The sequence below is a fragment of the Doryrhamphus excisus genome, linkage group LG13 (genome assembly GCF_037039965.1).
Source record: "Doryrhamphus excisus strain RoL-2023G ecotype Guam linkage group LG13, RoL_Dexc_Guam_v1.1, whole genome shotgun sequence".
Taxonomy (NCBI): domain Eukaryota; kingdom Metazoa; phylum Chordata; class Actinopteri; order Syngnathiformes; family Syngnathidae; genus Doryrhamphus; species Doryrhamphus excisus.
Window position 1 is genome coordinate 10,120,962 of NC_136369.1, and position 12,808 is coordinate 10,133,769.

Sequence of the window (12,808 nt, forward strand, 5' to 3'; positions counted from 1 at the left end):
TGAGCAGTGTGTCCTTTCAAAAACCACAAGTTCATTGACTGTTAGAGTCCCCTCAGCAACATGGATGTGCCTAAAATATTACAGTATACATGTTTGTCAAAAAGTGTTCTCATGCAGGTTAAAATATGTTTGCCTGTTGCTGTATTTATTGCACTTTTGACTGGCAAAGTTTGACTTGAAAGTTTCCATTTAACAATATGTTTATTATTGTGTGTGTAGTTTGCATTGGTTAAAGTGTACTGCTGACTTGTATTCATTCACAATATTTTATAATAAAAATGACAAATCCCTCATTGCTTTGCTGATCGATTTATTCATGTAAGCAAAGTGGACAATGAGAGGCAAAAATAGTGGCCACGGATGTATCCAAAATACAAACAAAACAAATGAATTTTGTTATCCTCTTTTTCAACACAATATGAGTAACACATCAGCACAAAATAGGGATGCTCCAATCCATCAGCCTCCATTCATAAATTACAAATTTTATTCGTAATTACTTATTTTATGTCCAGATTTCCCCACTTTATATGGCTCCCCTGGCCAACAGCACTCATCATAAATAAATAGAAAAATGTATCATCAATCCGTGTGATCGGTATTGATAAGAATCAGCATCATAAAACCCTAATCGGAGCATCCCTAGTACACACACATAAACATGCACTTTTTCCTATTCTGACAAACATACATAAAGTATTTCTATTCAATACTGAGATGCATTTGAAGTGTCTACCTAATATATTGTTCAATCTCGATAATAATCAATATTACTTTCCATGTTAGCTGATTTTAATGACAGAAAATATGTCTTATGATAGTTATGTCAAATTACAACAATGACATACCTGATCTGAATAAGACACCAGGGTGTAATATATAGACAGTCCAGCATTTCTTTTTGACATCTAAGTGCACGGATGTTCATTGTGAAAATAGTCAATCTCTAAGGTCACGCTTGTTTTCAGGCACCATCAAGTAAATAGAGACACTTCAGACAGGTCATAAAAAGTCTTCCCAATTGGCAGTCTGACTGATGAAATCATCCTACTCTTCTCGACACATTCTGATTTGTTCACATTTCTCGTGTTTGTGTTGAAATAGATTACCGTTTCAAATTCTAATTAAGTTGTGCTTGTGCAGGGCTTCCAAACCTTTTTCACTGAACGCCACATATTAAAAAATGAAAAGATGGAAAGGTCACTTTGATATTTTGTAAGCCAGCACATGCAGATATGCTAAGAATGTATATATATTTTAAGAAAAAACTGCATTTCAGCTTTGTGATAACCTATAGGTGAAAACGCATCTGAATTTCCTTCTCTTGCTGTTTCCCCCCCTGCTGTAATCTCGGTCAATTTTTAATTGGGATTAAATCGTGGATTAATATATATATACGTACATATGTATATATATATATATATATATACACACATACATACATACATACATACATACTGTGTGTATATATAGTGAATTTATTCCCAAAATATTCTAACTTTATCCCCAACTTAATATTGCAAAATTAAACCTTTTTCTCTTGTTTGTTTCTTTAATAAGTTTGTTTCTTTAAGAGTTTAATACTTAAACTCAGTGCTACAAAAATGCAGAATATTACAAATTTATTCTTGTAAAATGTTCTTCTTTCCTCTTTAGAATATGACTTTATTCCCATAAAAATACAGCTGTTTTTTTCCATTTTTGCTGTTGTTGGGTTTTTTTTGTTTTCCAACGATTTCAACTTTCTTGTAAATTTTCTGCAAACGACCCCTGTGCTCATGCCATCGTGACAAAGAAACATTGATGTATTTGTATACTGTACATACGTATAACATGTTTATTTTAATTTATTTTCTTCATATTTGATGAATAAATATCTCTTTTTTTTGCTTTGTTCATTGTTCCACCACCCATTAATAAACTGATAATCTATCCATTTTCTATTCTGCTTGACCTCATCAGGGTTGCGGAGGTATGCGGGAGCCTATCCCAGTTGACTTTGGGTGAGAGGCGGGGTACACCCTGGACTGGTTGCCAGCCAATCACAGAAAACTGATTAAAAATCTATTTATTTATCTGTATTGGACAGATTTGACCTTTAATCTGAAAGCAGCAAAGTGTAACAAAATGGAGAGCAGTGAAGCCTACCAGTGTATTCACAAGTCAAATGCCCTCATATGCAGGTCTGCACTCATATTATAAAGTCCCCTTTGCCTCTCATGGCCGCCCTGACAGTTCACCGGGAAAACGTTCAAGTATCAAGCACTTAAAGGCACAAGGTGTCGCGTAATATACCAGGATTGGCAGCTAAGGTTGCTTCCAATTTACAAGCATTATGCATTTACTGAGACAGGGAATGTGTCATATCTCATCAGTCATCATTAAGGACAGGGAGAATTTAACATTTTTGTTATGAAATTGAGCTTTTATGATTAGAGCAGCCTAGTGGGCCTAATTAAATATGAAGTCACTATGAATTGAGGTAATAATTGATGTAGCTCAGTTTCAAATGATTGTGAAACAAAAACTTGATATGTAACAATACAGTTCTCATAGTTGACGCCGCATTTTTATGCATAAAATCCAAAATGTGCAAGTAACAACAAACAACATGAATACATACAAAAGTACATGACATGCACACAGACTGCACTACTCTGTCACCATGATGCTACAAGGTGAACCTCGCAGCTTGCCAGGTTTGGCCTAATGGATAAAAGGCATGCGCTCTTTGCTGTCATTGTCTCCCTCAGGCTCCTCTTCCTCCTCCCCCGCTTCACTGGTCTCAGTACTGTCACTGGCCATCTGATGGAAAAAGGGATTACTGGTCCTTCAGTGACTCTCCATTGAAATGCCGAAGTACTCACTCAACTCAACAATACAGTGAACCACAATGTGATCTGGAACAGATACACAATCTCGACCTAAAATGAACACAATACACACACTGCAAGAAATATCTATTTGTTTATCACGGTTAATTGGTTGCAGACCCAACTGTGATAAAATTTCAATGAAGTAGGACTCCTTATCTATAAATGGGATATTTTGGTAATTAAAACATAGAAAACCTGTTTACGACCTTCTAAATACAGTTTTTAATACTGTTAGAGTCCTCTAAACATTAAATAACACCCCTATAGTCACCTTTCCAATCATATTACCCAACATAGTGGATAACAGAAGATTCATTTTCTATACAGCTTATCCTCACAAGGGTCGCGGGTATGCTGGAGCCTATCCCAGCTGTCTTTGAGCGAGAGGCAGGGTACACCCTGGACTGATCGCCAGCCAATCACAGGGCTCATATAGACAAACAACCATTCACACTCACATTCATACCTATGGACAATTTGGAGTCACCAATTAACCTAGCATGTTTTTGGAATGTGGGAGGAAACCGGAGTACCCGGAGAAAACCCACGCATGCACGGGGAGAACATGCAAACTCCACACAGAGATGGCCGAGCAGAGATTCGAACCCAAGTCAACATGCTAACCACTCGGCTGCGGTGAGGCTGCCTAGAACTATAGTCCATCAAAATACAATTCCTGGCTTCTCCCCAAAAATCACTGCCGGAAACCAAAATGGCCGATTTCATGTTTGTTTTGGAATATGGATTTTTGAGACTTTCACAGGGCACATATAGACAAACAACCATTCACACTCACATTCATACATATGGACAATTTGGAGTCACCAATTAACCTAGCATGTTTTTGGAATGTGGGAGGAAACCGGAGTATCCGGAGAAACTCCTCTCAGAGAGCGGGGAATCAAATCCGGGTCTCCTAGCTGTGTGGCCACCGTGCGCCCAAAGGTAAGACATACTATTAGAAATAAATAAGACATAACGTAGACTCACATGTTAGTATTTGGAATGTTCTTTGTTGTTTTTTTGTGGACAGCGTACTTCATGCGGTGGCTATTGTCTCATCAAAGTAATGTAATGGTTGCTGAATGGCACCACAACCTTTTTATTTGAACTAGACACAGGGGACTATGCCTGACCGGCAGATGCTCAAGACACAGCATGAACACTTCCCATTCTACAGACTTATTTCCTAAAAGCTAGCACAAACACAGCATGTAGAACATCAGCAGCTCGGAACTACACAATACACCCATTGCCACAGTAACATTAAAGACCAGTGTAGAACACTACATACAGTATGATGTCTTTAAATTGACTTTGGGTGACCGGAACTGGTCGCCAGACAATTAGGGGGCATATATTAACAAACAACCATTCACACTTACGGACAACTTAAAGACTACAATTAGCCTTATATGCGTATTTCTGAAATGTGGCGGGGGAAAACACACACACGCCTTAAAACATAAAAAAACATATATTGTTCAAATCAATAGTCCATTAGCTTTGTAATGAGCAGACCTACTCTACAATAAATCAAGTTTAGAACAACACATCAATTTGAAATGATTTCAGGAGGACCTCACAAATGAAGATCACTCATAATATACATATGTAAAATATTACATACATTATATTTATCAGTGTTTATAGTAATATTTAATGTTGCATTGTGCTGTACTTATGTGTACAGGTATTTTTTCAATTATAGCAAATGTTGTTACCAAGGGAGTAGGCGACTTCTCCATATCCAGAATGAGTTTTCCAATATTTCCTCTGTCATGAATTCGCTGCATGGCCTCTTTAACCTGACAATAACAACAACAACAACAACATAAAAAAACAATTAACTCCTTTTTTTAAAGATAAACTGTGTGGCAAAAAATGCTATTGACTTTAGTTATAGGCATGGACTGTGTTGTAGTGTGGAAATTGCATTTGTTCAAAAGCTCGGGAAAACAAACAATCTGTATGGTAAGTGCTGATGGGTAACAAAACGTGTCTGTGTTATACTATGTTATAATAACGTCACTCTTTTGGTCATTACGCATATCCTGTGTGTTCCCCTGATCGAAATCCAAAGTGGATGCTCTGCAGGAAGCCATCTTCACCACCTAGAGCAAATCACCAATTGTGATGCACCACTAAAGTAGGTGATCCTGATTGCCATGGCAACGACAATAACCCAAGACTATGTATGATTACAATAATTTTGAAATTGCGGAGGTAAAATTATGACAACTGTTGCTTATGATGTTAAATAATGTTTGTTGGTGACTTCAAAGAGGAAATAAGGTCATGCAAAATAAGTCTTTTATCTCATTAGAGAAACATTACTGAATGTCCCTCTTTGTCTGGAAGCCATTGTGTCACACACAATCATTGGTTGAACATAACACAGGCCAGAAGTGAAAATAGGTCAGAAACGTTGTCTCATGCTTTGCTGCATAATTGAACATTTACAGAAAAGAAACACTAATTAAAACGGCGAGCAGCGTTGAACGGGCCCTCACACCCTCGCTCGCGCTACTTGGGAGTTCATGCAAGTTGGCAGGCACGCAGAGACAGGAGTCGACGCCAGTATCCTGAGTTGGAAAGAAATTGGGAAATCTCTGGCAGTATTTTGACAGGCATAATATTTATCCAGTAGGGGGCGTCATCTGTGTCGATATTTACACACAATCATAGACTAGAGGGTGACCTCATCCACCATAAAAAGGTCTAAATATGTGCAAAAGAGTTATGACTATTGATTTTTATTTGGTCAGAGTGTCTTTAACTATCCATCCCTCTATCCGTTTTCTATGCCACTTATCCTCACGACGGTTGGGGGTATGCTGGAGCCTATGCCAGCTCTCTTTGGACAAGAGGTCACATGTTGTGACTTAGATAACATTCATTCATTCATTTTCTACCGCTTATTCTCACGAGGGTCGCGGCGGGTGCTGGAGCCTATCCCAGCTGTCTTCGGGCGAGAGGCGGGGTACACCCTGGACTGGTCGCCAGCCAATCACAGGGCACATATAGACAAACAACCATTCACACTCACATTCATACCTATTTGAACATATAATTTGGAGTCGCCAATTAACCTAGCATGTTTTTGGAATGTAGGAGGAAACCAGAGTGCCGGGGAAAACTCACACATACACAGGGAGAACATGCAAACTCCACACAGAGATGGCCGAGCAGAGATTCGAACCCAAGTCAACATGCTAACCACTCGGCTGCGGTGAGGCTGCCTAGAACTATAGTTCATCAAAATACAATTCCTGGTTTCTCCCCAAAAATCACTGCCGGTAACCAAAATGGCCGTTTTCATGTTTGTTTTGGAACATGGATTCTTGAGACTTTTTTGCACGTCTTGTCATGACAAATTTTGGGAGTGTTCGATACCCATGAAATATTATTTTTTTTGCCAGATCAAATGCAAACTTTGGTGAATTTTCATGCACATTAAAGCCGTGGAAAAATAATAAACATAGTGTCAAAAGGGCCTTCACACGGCGATTGCTAGGTGCTTGGGCCTTAATAGATGTTACATTCAAATTTTCAAAATTGTAAACTTCTCAGTGATAAACACATAAGAGAGCACCTAAACTAAAGTATATAAGTTACTTGGCTTCGGGTGCCATGCATTCATGCCCATTATTTCATAAAGACAAGATGCATCAATGCCTGTTCTGAACAAACTGTCTTTTCGGACATGTTGAATCGAAATGAACTTGCTCCTAAAGTGACTTGGAATGAGGAGTAGTCTACGCCGCTGTCAATCAACTTGCAGTGACGTGACTGATGTGTGGTCCATTGGCTTTTGTGTAGGAGTGAGCTAATCGTGCAGCAGAAAGACACACAACCTACCCACCATCTGTGGGAGAATGTCCACAGATGACAGCTTCCAACACAAATAAGGAATTGCATCTGATTATTTGCTATCGAAGACAAGTATATTACTTTTATAAAATATTGTTTTGTGTAGATATTGTTTTTTTGTTTTTTGTGTTTGGATGTACAGTAGCTGACTTTTGTGCAGCTGGTAGGGGATCAATTGCCACTAGTGACCAGTCTCAGAACCCTGAACAGGGTATGTGGTACAGAAGAAAGATGCATACATAGTATGAATGTCACATTTGAATGTCTGATCATCAGCCAACCAATATTATTATTTATTATTATACCAATACCACCCTCCGCCATCTCTGTGTGGAGTTTGCATGTTCTCCCCGTGCATGCGTGGGTTTTCTCCGGGTACTCCGGTTTCCTCCCACATTCCAAAAACATGCTAGGTTAATTGGCGACTCCAAATTGTCCATAGGTATGAATGTGAGTGTGAATGGTTGTTTGTCTATATGTGCCCTGTGATTGGCTGGCGACCAGTCCAGGGTCCAGACAGCTAGGATTGGCTCCAGCAACCCCCCGCGACCCTCGTGAGGAAAAAGCGGTAGAAAATGAATGAATGATACCAATAAATAATTTATCGGTCAATATTGTGTTTTCTGCTGACAATGTTATTGGTTGGCGGGTGATGATGTGATCAAACATATGTCTGCAATGTGGAATTATTATTACTACTGTATGAGTTACAAGAGGTGTCATTCTGTTCACTGTTGTGATATGAAGTGTCTAAGTCAGGGGTGTCAAACACGCGGCCCGCAGGACACTAGTTTGAGGCCCCCGCCTTGATATGAAAGTTTAATGTTAGTGCGGCCCATGCAAGTTTGATATGGATGCTGTATGGTATCATGTACCCAGAAAAAAATATTATGTTTGATTAATGTTCATGTTAAAGGTTAAATAACTGTTAATAGTTATCCTCCCTATCTGTGTGGAAGTGGTAAGTTTTGGGCTTTTTAAGTTTAAAGGAAATAACTTGGAGGCTATCGTTTAGGTCGCTAGCTCTCTAGTTTGCGAGTTAGCATGTGTCTCAAGACCCTGCAGTTGCGCAATATGTTGTAAATAAAAAGAGTATAAATGTGACTATAGTCGTGTTTTGTCATGTCTACAGGGCTCTAATAATGCTTTGTTCATTTTAATCTGAAAAAAATAATTTGTCTACCCACCAACTATATGTGGTTTCTTAAGTTTTTTTTTAATTGTTTGCCGTTTTATTATTATTATATTTATTTATTACTGATTGATTGATTTTCTTTATTCTTGATTTGTTTATTTATTTTTTGCGAAAACCAGATGCGGCCCAGCCTCACCCAGACCCTAGCTCCAGTGGCCCCCAGGTAAATTGAGTTTGAGACCACTGGTCTAAGTGCTGAAGCAATGCACAGAGTGAACTCTCTTCTTGCCTCTTTGGGGGCAAGAGACGTGGAAAACAGACCCACACGTACATGGCAATATGAGGCTGGCAAAAATTATCGAGTTCATTTTCATTCATTGCATGATGTCATTTATTAAACATATTGCCACGCTTTGATCGTGTGAGATCTCATGACACTACTAATTATGATTCTTACCTCCTCCAAAGCCCACAAAGAGTCCACCACTGGCTTTATCTTTTTTTGGTTGTAGAGACACAAAAGTTTGTCCATCACTGATTTCACCAGAGATGGTCTTCCCTGCTTGAAGAGGAGGTTGAGGAGCGAGAATCCTGCCATGACTTTGTTTTCCTCGTACAGTTTAATAGGGTTCACCTTCTCCACCTGCCACCACTTGGAAGAAATGGCAAACATCATGTTTCAGGGAGAGTAATTTTTCATTTGCATAAAATGTCGATGACGTAGAATAACAGGCAAATGAGGATGACACACGGCGCCGCTAACTCACAGATTTTGCAAAGCTGAAGAAACTCTTTGTCTCCCCAGTTACCATGTTTGACGCGCCTGAAAAAACAGGAATAAAAGGATTGCTGTGTGCTACGCAACAAGGCTGGACAGTGGTGAGTGGACAAGAATAAATTGGCACCTTTCGACCTCATCATCCATACAAGCATGCTTCTGCACATATAACTAGCACTAATCATTAATTGGCCTGTAATTGTGTTGCTTGAATCATGAGGGTCGACACGGATGTCAGTGAGGCTAAGCTGTGATGGAGAATATATCTTATGTTATTAAGGATATATTTTTATTACTGTTATCTAAGTAGCTAGGAGACCCGGGTTCAATTCCACCCTCGGCTATCTCTGTGTGGAGTTTGCATGTTCCCCCGTTGCATGCGTGGGTTTCTCCGGTTACTCCGGTTTCCTCCCACATTTCAAAAACATGCTAGGTTAAACGGCGACTCCAAATTGTATGTTCAAATAGGTATGAATGTGAGTGTGAATGGTTGTTTGTCTATATGTGCCCTGTGATTGGCTGGCGACCAGTCCAGGGTGTACCCCGCCTCTCTCTTGCCCGGAGACAGCTGGGATAGGCTCCAGCACCCGCCGCGACCCTCATGAGAATAAGCGGTAGAAAATGAATGAATTAATGTTATCTAAGTCACACCATGTGTAACAGGCTATATGAACTTGTGTAGTTCACAGAATAATGACATGTTCTAAGTATCATCCAACTTATACACAAATATTGTATACTTCCTACCATAGAGGATGTACGTTCCCAAAGGCTTCAGCAGACTGAGACCTTTCCCTGTGTTTTCCCCACACAGACAGTCCAACACTATGTCTACTCCCTCTGGAGATATCCTAAAACAAAGTACAAGTCCATTAAGGGGATAAATGAAATCACATACCCATCATACCCATATGGAATGCCATCCCACAGCAGTGTGTGACCAGGCTGTTGTGACAGTATATGGTTCTTCAATATGCTGCATAAAATTTCAAAACCAATGTAAATTGGCACAACAAAGATACACAATCAACTGTGCTGCAAATTCCACAATTTCATGTTCAAATGGAAAATAAGAGACTGTTTCTCACAGTATATTTCTCATTAAGACTCATTGTTATAACAGGGAAATAATCTAACAAAGAGTTTTTTTAACTATGAATTACTCCAACCTAGCTAGTACACAACCCACACTGCATACTGCATTACAAATATTAATTCCATGACTATCACTGCCACAAGTGATACAGAATCCATAATTAGAATGATTAAGAGCAGACATGCATTTCAGGGACCTCAATTCCCAAGCTTTTTTCTCTGGTGGTCTTGTGATTCCCTTTTGCAAAAAAAAATCTCATTTGATTGTACTTCAGTCTTGATCCCGAGTGGAATGTGTGGTGTAGAGGCATGAAAGGCATATTAATCCACTACCACTCTTGATATGTAAGCAGTAGGTCACTGAAATGTGAAGATTGTAGTAACACTACTCAGCCCCAAAATTGGCTCAATTGCTGACCGTCACTGTGCTGCTGAGATTAGACCTGCGTTGCCATGGAGATCATCACGACAAACGACTCAACAGGTGAACCTGGCTCAGTAAAGTCACCACAGCCTGTCACTTCCTGACAATGGAATCTCATTCCAAAAATACATAAAAAAAGACATAAAAATGCACAACAGCAATGATGAAACTTACTTTTTGACTTCTTGTATGTAATCAGCGTTTCTGTCAAAAAGATGAGTCACCGAGTTCCTGATGGCGGCGTGTTTGAAACTTGAAGCGACCCCAAAGACAGTGACGTTAGGTAGAGTGGAGCACAGCTGAGTCACAGCTTGGCCCTGAAGGTGACAATGACAAATGTAACTGTTAATCAGCAGTTGTCTAAATATTATATAAATATCATTTCTGATGACGTGAAACTTCTATTTGTTAAACAAAACAGGATGTCAACACAAAACTGTTCTCAAACTCGACGGGCTGGTGCATTTAAATTTGCTGAGATTTAATAAAAATGTACACCATAATTTTACCTCGGTTTGCATACGCTTCCCAGTTAGCTTACAATACAGCATGCGTCTTGTCGAAACAGAAACTGGAAGGTCGCTGTGTTGCCCTGATGATGTCATCAATGGTTGATTCTCAAAAATGTTAACACAAAACAAGTTTTTATAGTTTTACATGCATAAAACAATTAGAAATTGAGATGAGAAACACTATTGAATTTTTAGAAATAACATGTCAAAACAGGAAGGTGGTGGTGGTTTATCTCACTGCCACATCGTTTCTATGGCAACAGTCAAGTCAAGAATTACATCTTAACCTTAAACGTTCATCATTTTTATGTTTTTAAATGCATTTTGAATTATTTTCTGCGTGTAAAATGATTATGCAAAACTATAACATTTGTGTTAACATTTTTAGCTTTTCATGATTTGGTTAGCAGCCATTTCAGTTCAGCAATGATGCTAACCAAGGTTCCACTGCATGTGACATATAGCATTATTACAGACAAGTGCAGAGTTGTGTACCAAAAGAGAACAAAACAATGTTATGTCGCGGAGCTTTAAAATAGAAAATAAAAAATAAAAGACTTACAACAGCACCTCCAGCCGAATGCACAAGCACTGACATTCCCTCACGGAGGTTGGCCACCTCAAAGAGCATCATGTAGGCAGCGACAAAGTTCAGAGCGAACGCTGCAGCCTCTGCAAAAGTCATTTCATCTGGCAATTTGTACACAAACTCCTCTGGTGTGCAGACAACTTCTGCCCAGGCATTGTAGTTGACAAATGCCATGACTCTATCACCAATCTGAAATATGGATAACAAACAAGCGGGGCTTAGTTTTTACATATTAAAGCGGGTGGATGCTTTCATTTGACCAACCTCAAATTTCTTTGTCGTTTCACCCACGGACTCCACAATTCCACAGCATTCAAAGCCAGGAATAAGAGGGGGTTTAGGAGGACAGTCAATAGTTCCCTGACGTACCATCAAATCCAGGAAATTTAAACCACTGCAAGACAAAAAATGGGACTATAAAGTGATTTTTTTTCAAATATCACTGTCACTGTTAGAGACATATTTCCATTTAGATGCATTATAGAGGATAAATTCAGTATGATGCACACTAGATCTAGACCATTAGTTACATTAGCTGCATTGGATCTCATTAGATATTGCAGATGGACAATGTTGTGACCAATACCGCCTATATTCATCTTGTGAGGGAAAGTGTAAGTCATCCTGGAGCTATATACAGTATATTTCTTTACCTTGACCATGTTTATGCAATTTTTATGTGCAATGAGTCACAGGCTCTGAATGCAAGGCCACATTCAACAGTCAAGTCTCTCTGCATACAAACATAAAATAAAACAAATGTATTTTCATAAACTTTCAACACCAATCAGTATAAAAAGATGCCAGTTTAAATGAAACAAAAGGGCAGAATGTGCTTAAAACTGCATCAAAAACAGGTTGCTCATTATTTACAATGTAAGGAAGCCCACCTCCTCATTGGAGAGAGAGAAAAAAAAAGACCTGTGGCTTCCAGGCTGTATTTCTCCCTATGTCCATGTGATGTGTGTCAACTGCAGCCGTCTAAACGGTTCTATGAGCAACATAATGAAATGACATGAAATGTTCATATTTACCATGCTTTAACGCGGATCTTGACTTCACCGCGTTGTGGCTCCGGCATTGGCTTCTTTGTCACACGGAGTTTGTTGAGCCCCCCAAAGCCTGACAACACAACCGCCCGCATCTCTTTAACATTCCCGGAAGATTCTACGCCTCCCAGCTTCTTCGCAACGTCTCTGTCTATCATGCACTCGGTTTCCTCCGTCATATCTGCTCCTTCTTGTGCCATGTCGGAACCCGGCTGGTTCTTGGGTGTTGGGTGGTTTTTTGCGTGTCCGCGCCTCTTCGAGGCTCACTGATGTGCGCTGCAGCTTGCAACAGTGGCGCTGTATGCTGAACCGCAGTCTTAGCTCACCGTCTGATGTCGGCATCCACGCAAACCCCAAATAATCACATCATTATTGTCATTTCAGCTCCTTGAACATTTTCCATTTCTATGAACTTGTCGTAATTGCTGCATGTGTTCACAATATCTATATAGGATTGAGTGGGAAGTGCGCCATCTG

The 12,808-nt window shown here is 39.5% G+C and overlaps 1 protein-coding gene across 1 annotated transcript; it reads right to left on the reverse strand.

Annotated features, from left to right (window-relative positions):
• Positions 1-322: 322 nt before the first annotated feature.
• vat1l (vesicle amine transport 1-like) lies at positions 323-12,760 on the reverse strand. The gene is made up of 9 exons (XM_058089050.2): positions 12,317-12,760; positions 11,547-11,676; positions 11,256-11,471; positions 10,356-10,498; positions 9,410-9,513; positions 8,652-8,707; positions 8,342-8,536; positions 4,601-4,684; positions 323-2,805 (listed from the first exon to the last, which is right to left on the reverse strand). The coding sequence occupies exons 1-9, from the start codon at positions 12,529-12,531 to the stop codon at positions 2,707-2,709; spliced, it is 1,242 nt and encodes a 413-aa protein (XP_057945033.2). The 5' UTR covers positions 12,532-12,760; the 3' UTR covers positions 323-2,706.
• Positions 12,761-12,808: the final 48 nt, after the last annotated feature.